This window comes from Rattus norvegicus, chromosome 2 (assembly GCF_021556685.1).
Source record: "Rattus norvegicus strain SHRSP/BbbUtx chromosome 2, alternate assembly SHRSP_T2T, whole genome shotgun sequence".
NCBI lineage: Eukaryota > Metazoa > Chordata > Mammalia > Rodentia > Muridae > Rattus > Rattus norvegicus.
The window spans coordinates 187,567,039-187,583,437 of NC_141535.1; the positions used below are offsets into that span (position 1 = coordinate 187,567,039).

Here is a 16,399-nt window from a genome sequence, read left to right on the forward strand (position 1 = left end):
AGCGGGAAGCAGAGCGGCCAGCAGCTAGTTGTTGGAGACCTCAGCTGGAGGTGTAACTGGCCACCGCGGGAGAAGAAGGGGCAGTGACTGAGGCGGCCGGGTCTCCGTAGCCAGGGAAGATGGTGCTGCTGACGATGATCGCCCGCGTAGCGGACGGGCTTCCTCTGGCCGCCTCGATGCAGGAGGACGAGCAGGTAAGCTGCTGCGGGAGTCCCGAGCCCGCCTGTTCCTTGGTCCAACTATGGATTCCTTCCTTGGACAAGTGAGACCCTGACGACCTCACAGACACTCCTCCTCCCTCCCCTCGAAACTCTTTTACCGTTTGCTAATGGAGAGGCTACCTGTGAGTAGAAATCTTTGTCGAAGGAGTTAGAGTTTGGCGTTAACTGTTCCTCTCGATACAGACGCACTGGAGAAAGCTTATCTTTGTTTAATTGTGATCACCCTTTTGTAATGACTTTTTAGGGGCCTTCTTAAATTTTAGGACTTTTATTTTCGGCTGCTGTTAAGGCTGCTGACTAATGCATCTGGGGAAGATCAACCCCTCGTTTCTTCACCTCGTTTTCCTGTAGCACCTGATCCTTGACCTAGCTTGATGACATATTTTGATAGTGGATGAGGTAATATTGCCACTTATAAAGTTGTCAAAGTTCAGTAAAGTGCCTACTTTCATGGTGATGCCTGATTTTCGCCTGCTCTAATAAAGTATTTATTCAAATGAGCCCAAGAATATGATCTGAACAAAGGAGATAGGGGGAGGGGAGTCATAGAAAACACTTATTTTGAAAAATATGTTTCCCATGAAGGGTAGGAGCCGGGTAGAGATGGGCAGAATCTGGTCAGCAGCATTGAATTCTAATGGAGAGGAACCAGAGTGGATTTGACATACCATTTAATATTAGTGGACCCCTAGTCTCTGCTTTGCGATTTTTCTGAAAAAATTCGTGGATTCTTTCTTAATTTTAAACTTGGTATTTATTTGATATTGGTCTGCCGAAATGGGTTTGTTTCATTGATGAGAAGTTCCCACAGGATTTTTTTTTTTCTGATTGTGATTCCATCATTTTCCTTTAGTAGTTTTGATTTTAAGTAATAAGCTGTTCTGAACCTTTAATGCCTACAAAAGCATCATCCTTAGACTCTTTTTACCATTATAGTAGTAGACAAAACATTATAGACTGCCACATACACAACAACACTGTCCTGAGTCTGCTAAGGGCAGTATTTCTTTGGTCCTCACACCAGCCATGTTAGAGTGTATGCTTATTGCCCTTCACAGAGGCTGTTGGGCTTATAGAGACTAGGGCACTTGCTTAAAGCACACAGCTAACAGGTAGGGAATAGCATGTGTCCTGGGTTTTTGTTGCTGGTGCTGCAGGTGCTGCTGGTGCTGGTGGTTTGCTTTGGGGGTTGGTCTGTTTTTATCAGAGACTATTCCCATTTGGAACTGGATGATCCTTTGTTGGGAGAGACTGTCCTGTGCCTTGTAGGGTGTCTGTCCTTGGCCTCTACTTCCAGATGGCAGAGGCACAATTCCTGTCCCATTGTTCTAACTACTCCAACTACTTATAGACATTTCCAAAAGTCCCTTTAGGACAAAATCAGTCCTGACTGAGAATTGCCGGTTACTGTAATCAGTATTTTATTAAGCTATTGTTTTAAAAATCAGTATCAGTTTGGCTCTAGACCAGAACCTTAGTTCCTAACCATTATTCTGTACTGTCTTGTTTAAGACTTTTCAACCATGTATTCACTTCTTACTAATGTAGAAATAACTTTTAAAAAAAAAAAATTGGGACAAGTTCTAGATAGCTAGAGCTTGCCTTGAACTTATCTCTCTGCCTTAGCCTTTTGACTGCTAGAGTTATAGATGTACCATGCCCAATACAGAAATAGCTTTTAAGACATAGATAATTTTGACCAAATAGTTTTATATTAAGTACTCTAATTGTCCGGTTGGGGCTTTAGCTCAGCGGTAGAGCACTTGCCTAGCAAGCGCAAGGCCCTGGGTTCGGTCTCCAGCTCCGAAAAAAAGAAAAAAAAAAAAGTACTCTAATTGTCCAAGCCAAAGTAATTCATATACTTTTAGTTATTTGTACTGATACAACTTGAGTTATTTTTAGGTATTTGCTAGGTGCCGGTCCCTGTATAAGCTCTTAACTGACTTATTGCTAAAGATGACTGGTTTTTCAGATAGGACAGTATGGACTAAAGATGACTGGTTATTCAGATAGGACGGTATGGAGATTAGCATCCACATATAATATAGACAGTGTTTTATACAGTGTTGACTGCTTACCTAGTAATTCAGGCTTAGAACAGGTAGAGAAACAACTGTTTCTTCACAAACCCAGACTCGCTGACTAATAGTCCTGTCCCTTTCCTCCTCCTCCTCATCTTCCTCCTCCTCATCTTCCTCTTCCTCATCTTCCTCCTCCTCATCTTGCTCCTCCTCCTCCTCTTCACTCTTTTTATTTTTTTATTTTTTGCTTTCCTCTATAACGACCTCTTTCCTTTGCAGTTTCTTTTATCTACCTTTCTATTCTATCTCAAATGTATTATTGTATTTGCTTTAATTTTGCACTAGTTCTGGAAGGGCAGTTCGTATTTGGAAAAGGTGTTGGAGCTATGAGGTAGATGATAGGGAGCCCCAGAAAAACAAGTGATCTGCTGTGCAGTTGAGCTACCTCACACCCCTTATCATTTCGGGGCTGTTACTGTAATTACCAATAGAGGAAAATGGCTAGTTCTTGGTTCTTGTTCCAACTGGCCTTTGCCCAGCTGAGTTCATCAAGGGTTTATCAACGATAAGGCCTAGCTGAACCTTCTTGGAAAATGCTAGTGATCTCTAGCAGTGCTGATGGGGGGAGTGGGAGATAATGGAAAGAGGACTCTGATGCGCCTCCAAGAGGCCATCATCCACGATGCCCACGATGAAGTGGGACTTGGCTGTCTGCTCCAGTAATTAACCTCTCACCCATGCCTGTTAAGTAAACCTGGTGTACTCATTGGTGTATAAAATAAAACCAAAACTGAAACATTCTTTGAAAGGTAAAGGGTGATATTTGGCCTAGTTGTCCACTAGGCCTAGGCAAGATGGGAAAAGTCCTGGTTCTGAGGAAATCACTGCCTTGTGCCTCTTGTGGTACAGAGACATCTTCATGCTCGTGGGTGATCTTGTTTGCCCATGGCAGTCCAGCCGTTCTCACTCCTTTGTTATTGGATCATAACATATCTTACAGTTGACCAAGGTTTGCTCTACATGAGTAGAAAGCACAGGCAGGGCATCTAGGTATTTTTAGCTGGGCCAACTGACTGTGAGCCCTTTGTGACTTTGACACTGAAAGCAAGCTGTCTGTCTGTAAGACACTGTTAGGTTGTTTTGTGGGATCTTCATCAGTTCCCACACAGTGCCATGAGCTTTTCTTGTTAGTCACATGGTTGACAAGAATTTGTTTAGAAGGTGGATCTACTGTTGAAACAATTTTAATCATGGAAGTGGGATGTCATATTTCTTGAAGCAGGTGCTATATGTGGTCAGATTATCTAGGTCAAATCCTAGCTCTTCCCTTTCTAGCCCATAGGGTTCTTGGCCAAATTTGGTTTCTAAAATATAATATTGGCATAATAATTTTAATCACCTCCTAGAGTAATTGTGAGTTAAATTATGTAAAGTGTTCAGACTAGTCCCTGACAGAAAATGAGCATTAACTTTATTTTTGAAGAGTTTTTCTAAATTTTAGCCAGAATTTACAAACCAGAATTGCATGTAGTACTCTTTGTACAAAGATGCAATGAACAGGATGGATATATAATTTTTATACTATTTAGAATTAATCCATGCTATTTAGAAAGTTTGGAGACATATAACCAAAGATCTTTACTCAGATATTCTCATATTCTTCCCCTACCCCCCACCCCGTGTGCGTGCAAAATTAATGTGTTATGCTGTAAGACTGACTTCATATTTCCAGTTAACAGTTGTACATGTTGAACATTGTCTCATACCATTAATTTTTTTTTTCTTTTTTCTTTTTTTTCGGAGCTGGGGACCGAACCCAGGGCCTTGTACTTGCTAGGCAAGTGCTCTACCACTGAGCTAAATCCCCAACCCCACTATTAAATATTTTAATGGATGCCTAATAGTCTGTTATGTGAATATGCCAGAAAAGTCATTGTTTAGCGAAGACGATTTTGTTCCTAGGAGTGGTAATGCCAGCTGAACCAGCATTAGTGTTGGCTGTCATACTATAATCTCTATGTAGATATGTCCCAGTGCACACGACAATACCTTTTTCCTTAGCACCTGAAATTGTAGCATGCTTCCAGCCATTATATCTTATAATTGTATGACTTTTAGTTTTGTTCTCTCAGGCTGTGGTAATACTTACATCATGCCTTATGAAGTTGGAAGGCTTGTGCTGATCTTTGATTGGCGGGGTCTGGCTTTGTTTTTGTTTGTTTGTGGGTTGGGTTTTTTCCCCATCATTTTCTTCAGCTTTACCTTTAAGGTAAGGTATTCATCTGCTTTGGCAATTGAAAACAGTCGTTGTGTTATTGGCTTAGGAATGAAGCTAGGATCGCTAGGTGGTTCCAGTGTGATGCCAGGGCTGACAGCCATCTATGTGTTGGTCTTCACTATGGCTTTGTAACACTTCCAGAATTAGTTGGGCACATGTGTTGTTGTGGGTTCAGATCTCTTCATGCCATATAATGGCATGGTGAAGCACTCAGGTTGGTAAATACCATTCACATGTGGAAATAGGACATTGTGCATTACTTCTTAGTGACTGAAAGCATGTGACAATATTTACAAACATGTACTTACTGACTAGTTGTGGATAAATGCATGCATGCATACTGCTTAATATGATAATGCCAATATCATGTCGTTAGGTGGTAGTAGTTATGATAAGGTACTCTTGAATGTGTGACTTTGATATGATATCCACATGCATGCATGCATGTATACATACATAAATACATACATACACACATATTGACACAAAGTGCTTTCTCAAGTGAATAGCATTATAACAGATGATTGCCATAACAGCAGTGCTAACTAAGGTGAGTAATCCACAGTTGTGCATTGAGTGGACGCTGCCTGACTTCTGGCTTACATTATGCTTATTCATTACTTCATTTATTTTTGAATTTCAGGTCATCATTTTTCTGCATCTGTACCTTTGCAGACCTGCCATGTCCTAACTGCCTCCTCCTTTGTGGTGTCAGCTCAGGAGTATCCTGTCTAGAAGCTTAATAGTGTGCTCCCTCAATGTTAGACCCCAGACCCAGACTCTGGGAAAAGTGATATAAGCACTTTTATTTCAGTGTTATGAGATATCTGCAAAGGAAGGCTAGTTTATCTTTCAATACAAAATAAATAATTCTATAACTGGAATAATTAGGGCTTTCTGTTACATGGCAATGTGCATAAATTGTGTGGCTTATAAACAAAAACAGACACTGAGAAGTCCAAGGTGACAAGGTTAGCAGGTTTGGTGTCTGCTTCTCACTCATAGATAGCAGCTCTGTGTGAGTCTTCGTGTGGTACAGGGGCCAGTCTAGCTTTCCGGGATTTCATATGGGGACATCAGCCTCAATCACTAGCACTCCGTCATCATGACTGAGCATCTCCCAAAGGCTGCACTTGCCTCCATCAGCTGGTGATGAAATGCCACCAGCTTACTGATCTGGGCAGTAGAGACCTTCAGGCCATAGCTAACAGGACGTCCTCCTCAGGAAGAGGGCAGATTAACCACATGTATTTGTTCCTCCTTCTTCATGGACTGCCTTTCTCCTTTGAGTCTAGTAGGCTAGTAAGGTATGATGTGTATCCTTTCAAAACGCTGCAACCACTGAATACCCTCCTTTTCTTTCTAGTAACTTGTTCAGAGAAATGCTGAGCGTTTGAGGGTTGCCCCTTTTGTGCGTAGCCCGCTTTAGTCCAGCTCGCTACCTACAGTGGAGAACCAGAGAGATCGGTGGAACGAAGGACAGTTGCCCTTTCAGCCTTACTGCAGTGGCAGTGTGCGCAGGATGGTGTGTGAGATACCTAACAGTAAAAAGCACCCCGAGTGCCTTGCACGTAGGTGACGTGCACACTTTCCTTCTTAGCACTTACATGTGGGATCTTAGAAATACTAGGAGTTAGGTTTTTTAATTTGTTCTAAAAGTAAGACATTTTATTTTTCTTTATTGAAATGGATCTTAATAACTGCTAAATGAAGGACTTATTTACTTAATATTCTTGTGATGTTATGATCTTCTGACTAGTATAGCTTTGTGTGTCTGTACTAAATTCTTCAATGAAGTTATCTTTTTTCAGTCAGGCCGGGACCTTCAGCAGTATCAGAGTCAGGCTAAGCAACTCTTTCGAAAGTTGAATGAACAGTCCCCTACCAGATGTACCTTGGAAGCAGGAGCCATGACTTTTCAGTGAGTATAGCTCTGATTTTGTGTGTGTGTGTGTGCGTGCGTGCGTGCGTGTTCAGGTATGAAATACAGTTATGTAACACCTTGTAAGAATATCACACTAGGGGCTGGAAGGATGGCTCAGAGGTTAAGATCACTTACTCTTCTTGTAGCGGAGACCCCAGGTTCAGTTCCTAGCACATACAATCACTTGTATTTCTAGCTTTAGGGCATCTGATGCCTTCTTGTAGCCTTCAAGGTTACCTCAACTCAAATATATTCTATTTTTAAATATGCATTTAAAAATAAATGATCATACCCATATCTTTTAAATACTTAAAAAAATAATAGCACTGTGTTGTTTCCTTGTATGATACTTTGTGTGTGTGCATGTGAGTGTGTGTTTGCGTGTGTACCCATGCCACCAGTGCCAGAAAACAACCTCAGGTGTCATCCTCAGACCACCTTTCTCTTTTTTCTTTGCACAGCCATTTCTCTCACTGGCCTGGAACTGGAAAGTAGGCTAAGCTAGCTGGCCAGTGAGCCCCAGGGATCTCTGCCTGTCTCCTTCTCCAGTGCTGGGTTATAAATGTGTGTCATGGCACCAAGAACTTTTAAAGAACATATCTTAGGGACTGAACTTGGGACTTTAAGCTTGCAAGTCATGTAGTTTACCGATTAAGTGATCTCCCCTGCCCAGAATAGTAACGTTTCTTAAATAGTTTTAAAACTACAATCTGTTCATGGAAACACTTTTTCTATTTCTCTTTCTGGAAAACCAAAATCTTAATTATTTTTAAGTTAACATGCTTACAGTAATTTAAGAGGTTAACCTGTGCTCATTCTATACCTGTTATGCAGTAATAGATAACCTCATGCTTTAGGAACATCTTGGAGGCAGACACAGATAGGCTATTACTCCTGCTCAAAAGCTTACTAACAGTGATACAGACCAATTCACATAACATCTCCAAGCTGTGGTTTTCTCTTCAAAGGATATCTCACCAAGGATTATAAGGGGATACATACATATTTAGCATCTTGCTTTATACATTGAAGAGATTCAATAAATATTTTAAAACTCTTAAGAGAATTGTGATGGTTTGTATATGCTTGGCCCAGGGAATGCCACCATGAGAAGGTGTGGCCCTGTTGAAATAGATATGGCCTTGTTGGAGCAGGTGTGTCACTGTGGGTGTGGGCTTTAAGACCCTCATCCTAGCTGCCTAGAAGCCAGCAGCCTTCAGATGAAGATAGAACTCTCAGCTCCTCCCGCACCATGCCTGTCTGGACACTGCCATGCTCCCACCTTGGTAATAATGGACTGAACCTCTGAACCTGTGAGCCAGCCACAATTAAATGTTGTCCTTTATAAAACTTGCCTTGGTCATGGTATCAGTTCACAGCAGTAAAACCCTAACTAAGGGCTGGAGAGATGGCTCAGTGGTTAAGAGCACTGACTACAGCACTGATTGCTCTTCCAGAGGTCCTGAGTTCCAATCCCAGCAACAACATGGTGGCTCACAACCATCTGTAATGAGATCTGATGCCTTCTTCTGGTGTGTCTGAAGACAGCTACAGCTATATATAATAAATAAATCTTAAAAAACAAAAAAACAAAAAACCTAACTAAGACAAGAATTTTAAAGCATCTAAGTTAGTGGCTGTAGAAATAGTGGGTTTCTGATTGGTTTTCATCACTGAGGATTGAACCCAGAGCCCTCATGCGTGCTCAGCAAGTACCTAGCATTAAATGATATCCCCCAGCCACTCCGTGGCTACAGACTGTGCACAAAGCTAAGAGAGGAAGGCAGTGTTACTTGTGTCAGTGCTGTACCAGAGTACCTTCAGGCGAATGCAGGGTGGAAAGTTTAGTTTTGTCTCATAGAGGCTACAGTCCATTACAGCAGGAGAGTCATAGTGGGAAGGGCTTGAGGAGCTGGTCCTAGTGTGTCTGTAGTCGAGAAGAGGAGAGGAACACTGCTGCTCAGCTCGCCCCATCAGTCCTGGGTGTCAGTCCATGGAAGCTGACATTTAGGGTGGCCGTCCATCTCAGCTAACTCAGTGCAGAAACTCCCTCAAAGATGTGCCCAGGGGTTCTGGACAGTTCTAGGTCCTGTCAAGTTGACAGCCAATATTGACCGTCACAGGAGCTTTATTGGGCTTTTAATTATCGACAGATAATTGTTAAATAATAACATGCCAAGTTGAATCTTTAAAAAAAGAGTAAAGGTTGAAAAGGAAAGATGTTATAGGAAGACCACAGCAAAGGAAAACAGGATCAAGTAAGTAAGTAAACTTCACTGTGTCAGTAGCAGGGTGCTAAGGTGTCTGTTAGGACAAAGAGGAACCCCTCGGTTTAACTGAAAACCGAACAACGGATAAGCGCTGTAAAACAAAAGTCCTTGAGTTTATCACTAAGTATCCTTTAAAAGAAAGTGGTAGACACATTTTATAAGGTAATTACATATTATCTAGGGTACTTTAATCTAAACACTAGAGAACATGACCATTTGGCCATATGAGGTGGTGTGCACCTGTAGTCTAAGCTGTTCTGGAGGCTAAGGCAGAAGAGCTGCTTGAGCCCATGAGTTGAGACTAGCCTAGAGAACTTACCCAAAAATCATATGTATGTTTAATTATATGATACAGTTATCTTCCATGTCCACAGTTCTGCCCTTGTAGAAACCATGTCTGTAACCAAGAACCATGCACTGAGAATATTTCAAAAAAAATTTTAAAAAATATCCGCATGAAGCACATGTAGGCTTTGTGGGAGTTTTTTCTTATTATTCCCTAAACAATATAACAGCAATATGACAAGGCGTTTATTTTCTATTAGGTATTTAAGGTGATTTGAAGTCTACAAAAGATCCGCATGGGTTTTATGCAGCTATTATTCCACCTATATAAGGGACTAAGGCATTTTCCAGTTTTAGTAACTGTGGGTCTCCTGGAAGTGATCCACTGCAGATACTGTGGGAGGACTGTACCTCCACAACAGATAGGGAGTAAAAGACCTGGGAAGAGCGTTCCTTCTCATTCCTGTAGGACTTTTACAGTCTCTGGTTTTCCCTACTGAAGAGCTAGTAAAGATTTATCCTTTGCTAGACCTTGCCTTGTCTTCACAAATGCCCATCCTTTCTAACGAGCCAGTATCCTCCCCACAGAGGCACACATTCCAACAAGCACAGTGCTTTAGAGCAGGGCTTGTTAAACTTTTCCTTAATTTCACAGGATTCTATGTGACCCTGAGTGTGCAAACTAAACATTTATTAAAAACGATTTTTAAATAATTCTTCGGTATACAAATAAATTTTCTGTTTAGTTAAAACATAAGCAAATTTGCATGCTCATGAAATGAATGTGCTTTATTTTTACATAAAGGGTTAAGTCTGGACTGAGTATTTGATTCTATGGGGTGTAGAACATCCTAAGTACTTTTCAGTTATCTTCATTTAATTTTATAGTCTTCATTGGTGAGGACAGTGCTTTGTATAAGTGTAGACTGCAAAATGGCAAAAGTGTGGCTAAGGGCATTTCAGAAACTGGTGGAAATTCTGTTTAGCTCTCAAGGCAGAATTCATTTAATGAAATTTGCAATAAAAATTTAATGCAACTCAAATCAGCAACTCAAACAGTAAATTTTAAAATCAAGCATGCTACTAATAAAATGTGTACTTCTTTGATAATTATGTAGTGGGGAACGATGCCAGGAAAATGTCTTTGTTTTCTATTATCAAATCATCATTCCTTAAGAGCAGAAAACGTGACACGTACGTGGAAACATTTCCGTCGTGACACAGAGCCGGCTCAGGTTGAGCGCAGGTGTTTGGGCCTTTGTGAGCCCAAGGCCTGACCTCCTGCGCAGGGCGTACGGCTTGTGTGCTCAGAGAGCCGGCTGCAGTGAAGCACGCTAGCGTCACTGGAGAGCCCTGCTGAAAACACGCTGGGTTCAGAGTTTGCTCATCAGGAACAAGCTAGTGTTGCCAGATTTTCTGCAGTCCCCACATTCAGCTACAGAGTGCTGTAGGGGGTCACAATCCTCAGGTTAAAATCATAACTGAGGCACTTCGAAGAAAGCAATACATTACTATTGGTGTTTGATGAAAGGAACTAGAAAAAAAGAAGTTACCTAAGCTCTCATATGAGAACGAATGGAATTTCTCTGGATGTGTAAAAGCACCACAGTGAGAAAGTGTAAGCAGGTGTGTAGGGCCTAGTTTGTTACAGTCACTGTGCCATTTGGCTGTGTGGTAAAATGTGACAGAACATTTCATCTGAAAGGCTATAAATACTATGGCCGAATTTGACTTTACTGATATTATGCATCCCTGTAGCTTTAAGTGGGGCAGTCAGGCCTGTTTACTTCTCCGGGAATGAGACCAGCGTTATAAATGACAGCGCAGGTTAACATCAAGGAGGTCCTTTAATCCAGATGCCCAAGCAGTGGTCGGACAGCAGTTTACTAAGCGTTACTCTGTGCCTGAGAGAGTGTGTAAGGCTTTAGATGGGCCTTTGTGGGGCTCTAAGATGTCTCAGGAGTGAGGAACAGAAGGCAGGAATGCGATGATAGCGGACAAGTTACCCAGAACAAAGAACTTGTGACTTCATCCACTGTATGTACAGGCTCTGTTGGTGTATGTGTTGTTGGAAGAATGAGCACCACGGCCAGCCGGGCAATGGTGGGCAATGGCGGTGCACACCTTTAATCCCAGCACTCAGGAGCAGAGAGGAAGGCTGATTTCTGAGAGTTCGAGGCCAGCCTGGTCTAACGAATTCCAGGATAGTTAGGACTACATACAGAAACCCTGTCTTGAAAACAAAACAAAACACAACAAGAGTCCTGTGGCTAAAAGGTTTGAGAGGCTCTTAGTAAATTTTTTCTCTAAGATTATCCCAGTCACAAAGCTCTTTCCCAGAATAACAGAAAGCTTATTGTCACAAAAGGGAATCCCACAAAGAATTCTCTTAGTGAATGATTTCCAATTGATTTTTAGAGTTCTTCTAGCCAGAAATAAGCAACATGACTATTTTTGAGGTGGCTTTTTCTGTGCCAGTAAACATTTTTTTTTTCCCCCTTGGGGTTGAAAGATAAACCTTTAATCTGGATCATGCCTTTTTTTTTTTTTTTCTTCTTTTTTTTTATTTTATTTTATTTTTTTTATTATCTTGAGTATTTCTTATATACATTTCAAGTGTTATTCCCTTTCCCGGTTTCCGGACAGACATCACCCTCCCCCCTCCCCTTCCTTGTGGGTGTTCCCCTCCCAAACCTCCCCCCATTGCCACCCTCCCCGCATAGTCTAGTTCACTGGGGGTTCAGTCTTAGCAGGACCCAGGGCTTCCCCTTCCACTGGTGCTCTTACTAGGATATTCATTGCTACCTATGGGGACAGAGTCCAGGGTCAGTCCATGTATAGTCTTTAGGTAGTGGCTTAGTCCCTGGAAGCTCTGGTTGCTTGACATTGTTGTACTTTTGGGGTCTCGAGCCCCTTCAAGCTCTTCCAGTTCTTTCTCTGATTCCTTCAACGGGGGTCCTATTCTCAGTTCAGTGGTTTGCTGCTGGCATTCGCCTCTGTATTTGCTGTATTCTGGCTGTGTCTCTCAGGAGCGATCTACATCCGGCTCCTGTCGGTCTGCACTTCTTTGCTTCATCCATCTTGTCTAATTGGGTGGCTGTATATGTATGGGCCACCTGTGGGGCAGGCTCTGAATGGGTGGTCCTTCTGTGTCTGTTTTAATCTTTGCCTCTCCCTTCCCTGCCAAGGGTATTCTTTTTCCTCATTTAAAGAAGGAGTGAAGCATTCACATTTTGATCATCCGTCTTGAGTTTCCTTTGTTCTAGGGATCTAGGGTAATTCAAGCATTTGGGCTAATAGCCACTTATCAATGAGTGCATACCATGTATGTCTTTCTGTGAGTGGGTTAGCTCACTCAGGATGATATTTTCCAGTTCCAACCATTTGCCGCCAGTAAACATTTTCTCATTTAACTTCTAACTTTTATCCCATAAGTTTTTAGTTTTAATGTTATGGCTGGAAGGACTTTGATATCTGTTTATTAATATGTTTGTCATATGGGGTCAAAGGATGATGTCTTGGCACCTGTAGCTTTTAAAAAATGACCTCTTAGGTGTTAATGTATACTAATTGAAAATATATAGTGAATAAGCAATGCCTGCACTCGGGCTTTTTTCTATATACTTTTATGTTTATGAGTGGTGTGTGTGTGTGTGTGTGTGTGTGTGTGTGTGTGTGTGTGTGTGTGTGTACTATGTGCATGCCTGGTGCCCTCAGAGGTCAATAAAGGGGTTCAGATCCTCTGGCTCAGGAGTTACAGATGGTGTGGCTGGGTGCTGGGCATGACTCAGGTCCTTTGCAAGAACAAGAAGTGCTCTTAAGTGCTGAGCCGTCCTTGCCAGCCCAGGTCTTTTAGGTATATGTTTAATGGTGGGAGGATGGTTACTTTCTTAGTTCTAACAATTTGTGACTTAGGTGGAATATTTTCTGAAGTTGATAAGGTACTGAAAATCAGCATCAACCGGAAGCACCATTACTTCATAAATAACTGTGTTTTGCTTTTCCCTCCAGCTACATTATTGAGCAGGGGGTGTGTTACTTGGTTTTGTGTGAAGCTGCCTTCCCTAAGAAGTTGGCCTTTGCCTACCTAGAAGACTTGCACTCGGAATTTGACGAGCAGCATGGGAAGAAGGTGCCCACTGTGTCTAGGCCCTATTCCTTCATCGAGTTTGGTAAGATTAGACCCTGCGTTCTCCCCTCAGGGACTAGCATTATGGAGAAACTTTGACACACTGCTTAAAGATTGACATGTCTCCCCCTGGAGTTTGCCTAGGAAGGTTTGGTTTGTTCCCCTCTCCAAATTTACCTTTTCCCCCCTTTTTGAATGGAGAAGGCTTCCTTCTTACCACTAAATTCATCCAGTCTTTCATCACCTTTTGTTATCTAGTTTAATTCCTTATTAGTGTCATTTGTAGTTACATGAAGTCTACTTGATTATCTTATAACTGAGTCGTATTCTCCAATCTATAGACTCTCAAAATAAGACTAATTTTATGGAAATCAGAATTTGGAAATCAAGAAAAATGATGAGTGATGATTAGAACCTGTAGTTTAAAAATGTATGGTATTTGAAAACCGTCTTTACTACATTCAGAAGTAGTACGTGTGAGTGTCTGTCTCTTTGCACAGGAGTTAGGGAAGGCTCAGTACCAGTCAGACCTGTAAAAGGCTGGGCTGTCAGTAGGTCAAAGGGAATGGCCTGTGCTGTTAGGCGGGTCACCTTGCTTTATCATAGTAGAGAAAAATTGACCAAATGCTAATTTTTTAATGTTATTTTCCTGGCTAATTAGTTTAGTAAATCCAAGTGACCAATAAAGCACGTGTATCAAGGTTACAAAGGAAATAGATGGCTCACTCAAATTAGTTTCAGGGGAGTTAAGATGAGAATGAACTATAAGATCATACCAGGTATGGTGGCTTGGGACCATAAACAGTCGTTGTTCCCACTCTCAGGCTGAAGCTGTAAAGGAAAGGCTCAGTGTTTGAACTGAAGGAGACCATTTAGGGGGAGACCAACTGGAGAGGGGCAGAAGCTTTAGTGGGGGGTATTGCTAGACCACAGTGAGTGCTCAGGAAAGTGGGAGTGGGTCTAAGTACCCTGACTGCACTGCCTGCTTCCTCCTCTGCTGGATTTGCTTCAGGGCCAGAGCCCGACTAGAAGTGGGGGGGGGGGTCAGGAGCCCACTGATGTGCTCCACCCAGGTCAGCTTCCCAAAGTGCAGGGGAACACAGTAGGGGTTGAAAGCCAAGTTAGAGGTATCAGCACACACGGCAGTAGATGGTTTTGGCAGAGACTGACATTACTTTTATAGTAGGTCATTCCTACAGTTTTGAGAAGTTGCACGTGTAGGCTCTAGATGAATGAGGCTACAGCCCTGTAGTGGTAATTTGGAAGCTTTCTATCAGGTTTGGTTTGAGGTTGAAGCATGAGGTAAGTTTGGAAAGTAGGCTGCTGATCGATCACTAACTCTCTTAGTAATGCCAGCATTATTATAGGGGTTGTGTAGAACTAAGTCATGGAACCTAAAGGGCTCTCTGAATATAGGTTGAGATTTTCTGTCTTCAGGAACGGTTTACTAGAGTGAGTCTGGTTATCTCTAAGAATTCTGATAGTAAATGCCTCAGACTAAGAGATGTTCGAGGGGCAGTTCTCCTGAATGGTCATCTTAACATTTTACAGACGAAGAGGTCAGAGCCAGCAGCAGACAGGTGTAGGAATACACTCAAGTTCTGATCATTTTCAGTGGCTCGAGAAGCAGGAAGGTTGGTAATGGTTACCTGTCCTCACTCTAGACACCTTCATTCAGAAGACCAAGAAACTCTACATTGATAGCCGTGCTCGGAGAAATCTCGGCTCCATCAACACCGAATTGCAAGATGTGCAGAGGATCATGGTGGCGAATATTGAAGAAGTCCTACAGCGGGGAGAAGCACTCTCAGGTACCTGAAAATGACGTCAGAGATCAGCCCTGACTTGCCGGGAATTCGTGCCTTGTGTGATTAATTTTGTGCACTAGAACAGGGTAAAGGACTCATCCAGAAGCAGTTACTGTTTCTAAGAATTTACAAAACAAACAGAACATTTGTACAAGTTAAATAAATTAAAAAGAAGACTGAGAGGCTGTGGCCAAGGATGTGTGGAAAATGAGACTGTAAATACACGTCATTCTCCCAGCTGTCAGGCTCTGTATCTCAGTTAGGTCGGCTTCCTTGCTGTTCCTTTTTAAATTATTACTCTATTTTTTTAAAAAAGATATTCCTCTGAATCACAGTGTTGAAGTTTTTTTTTAAAGATTTATTTATTTTGTTTTAAGATTTATTATACATACTGCCTGCATGTATGCCTACATGCCAGAAGAGGGCACCAGATGGTTGTGAGCCACCATGTGGTTGCTGTGAAATGAACTCAGGACCTCTGGAAGAGCAGTCAGTGCTCTTAGCTATCTAGCCCCTCCTTGCCATTCTTAATAGCGCATTCTGACTCAGTATCACCTGTTCTTTCGAGAATTGAAGACAGCTTCCCTGGTCCCTGTAGCTCAGGTCACACTGGTTTCCTACCTTGGACTGTTAAAATATTTCATTATACAGTCTCCAGCGTGTACTGTGTAATATTTATTTGTATGTATGTATTTTCATGTGTGCATATGAATATGGAAGCAAGGTCAGCTCTCACTGCTGCTCCTCACTGCCTTTCACCTTGGCGTTCTGAGGTAATCTGTCCCTGACCTGTGGTTTTCAGTTATGCTAGGCTGGCAGACCCAGGGATCTATGTATCTGACTCCCAGTGTTGCAGTTATGAGCATATTCCTCTCCACCCCCTACACTTTGTTATGCGAGTTCTGAGGACTTACTCAGGTCTTCGAGCTTGCCTGGCAAACACTTGACTGTTTGAGCTGTCTCTTTGCCCTCGGTTTTGTTATGTGTATATATGTGATTATGTGTGCACACTTGCTGTGGCTATATATGGAAGTCAGGAGGCAGCCTCAAGTATTGATCCTTGTTTTCTATGTAATTGAGACTCTGTGAGTTTTATATGTTTGTCTGTCTGTTTGAATTTGGATATTGTCTCACTATATAGCTCTGACTGGCCAGGAACTCACTGTATAGATCAGCCAGGCCTTGAATGGCAGAAATCTACCTGCTTGTACCTCCCTAGTTCTGGGACTAAAGCCATATGCCACCACACCATAAGACTGTGTCTTCTGTCTTTTCATAGGCCAAGCTGGCTGGCCTGTGAGCTTCTGAACATTCTCATGTCTTCTCTCCTCACACTTCAGAGCTACAGCATCTGGCTTTAAGTGAATTCTGAGGATCTGAACTAAGCTCTTCATGCCTGCGTGGCAAGTGCTTTATCCACTGAGCCTTCTCCCTGCGTATATCACATACCTGTAAAAAATATA

General features: G+C 42.1%; 1 protein-coding gene across 2 annotated transcripts in view; it reads left to right on the top strand.

Moving 5' to 3' along the window:
* Sec22b (SEC22 homolog B, vesicle trafficking protein) overlaps positions 1-16,399 on the top strand; it is a 22,934-nt gene continuing 6,535 nt past the window's right edge. The window contains exons 1-4 of one of the 2 annotated variants that reach the window (XM_087624446.1): positions 1-194; positions 6,336-6,441; positions 13,011-13,171; positions 14,793-14,939. In XM_087624446.1, coding sequence (XP_087480572.1) covers positions 6,431-6,441; positions 13,011-13,171; positions 14,793-14,939 — 319 coding nt within the window. In that variant the 5' untranslated portion in view covers positions 1-194; positions 6,336-6,430. 2 annotated transcript variants of the gene reach the window in all.